General features: G+C 31.0%; 1 protein-coding gene across 1 annotated transcript in view; it reads right to left on the bottom strand.

Moving 5' to 3' along the window:
- Positions 1-268, bottom strand: part of LOC104404408 (protein Wnt-3a) — an 89,369-nt gene extending 89,101 nt beyond the window's left edge. Inside the window, exon 1 of the mRNA XM_010012833.1 lies at positions 110-268. Within this exon, the coding sequence (XP_010011135.1) occupies positions 110-180 (71 nt within the window). The 5' untranslated portion in view covers positions 181-268. The remainder of the gene's footprint in view (positions 1-109) is intronic.

The following is a 268-nucleotide window of genomic DNA, read 5'->3' as shown; positions in this document are numbered from 1 at the left end:
AATAAAAGTTCATCTGTCAGAAGAAAGACCATAAAATTTAATTATTAGGGAAGACGTTATTACAGATTAGAGAAAAAAAAAAAAAAAAAAGAAGAAGAATAAAACTTACCACCAGATTGGGTAACTTGACAGAGCCTGACTCAACCCACAAAGAAACAGGAAATATCCAAAAGAGGCCATTGATGAAAAGTTGTCTTTCTTTTTTTTTTTTTTTTTTTAACCAGAGTTGCCAAAAACCTTCCTTTCTTCTGAGGCAGGATGATTATTT

This window comes from Nestor notabilis, unplaced genomic scaffold (assembly GCF_000696875.1).
Source record: "Nestor notabilis isolate BGI_N333 unplaced genomic scaffold, ASM69687v1 scaffold2764, whole genome shotgun sequence".
NCBI lineage: Eukaryota > Metazoa > Chordata > Aves > Psittaciformes > Psittacidae > Nestor > Nestor notabilis.
This window is presented reverse-complemented; position numbering and strand designations above follow the sequence as displayed.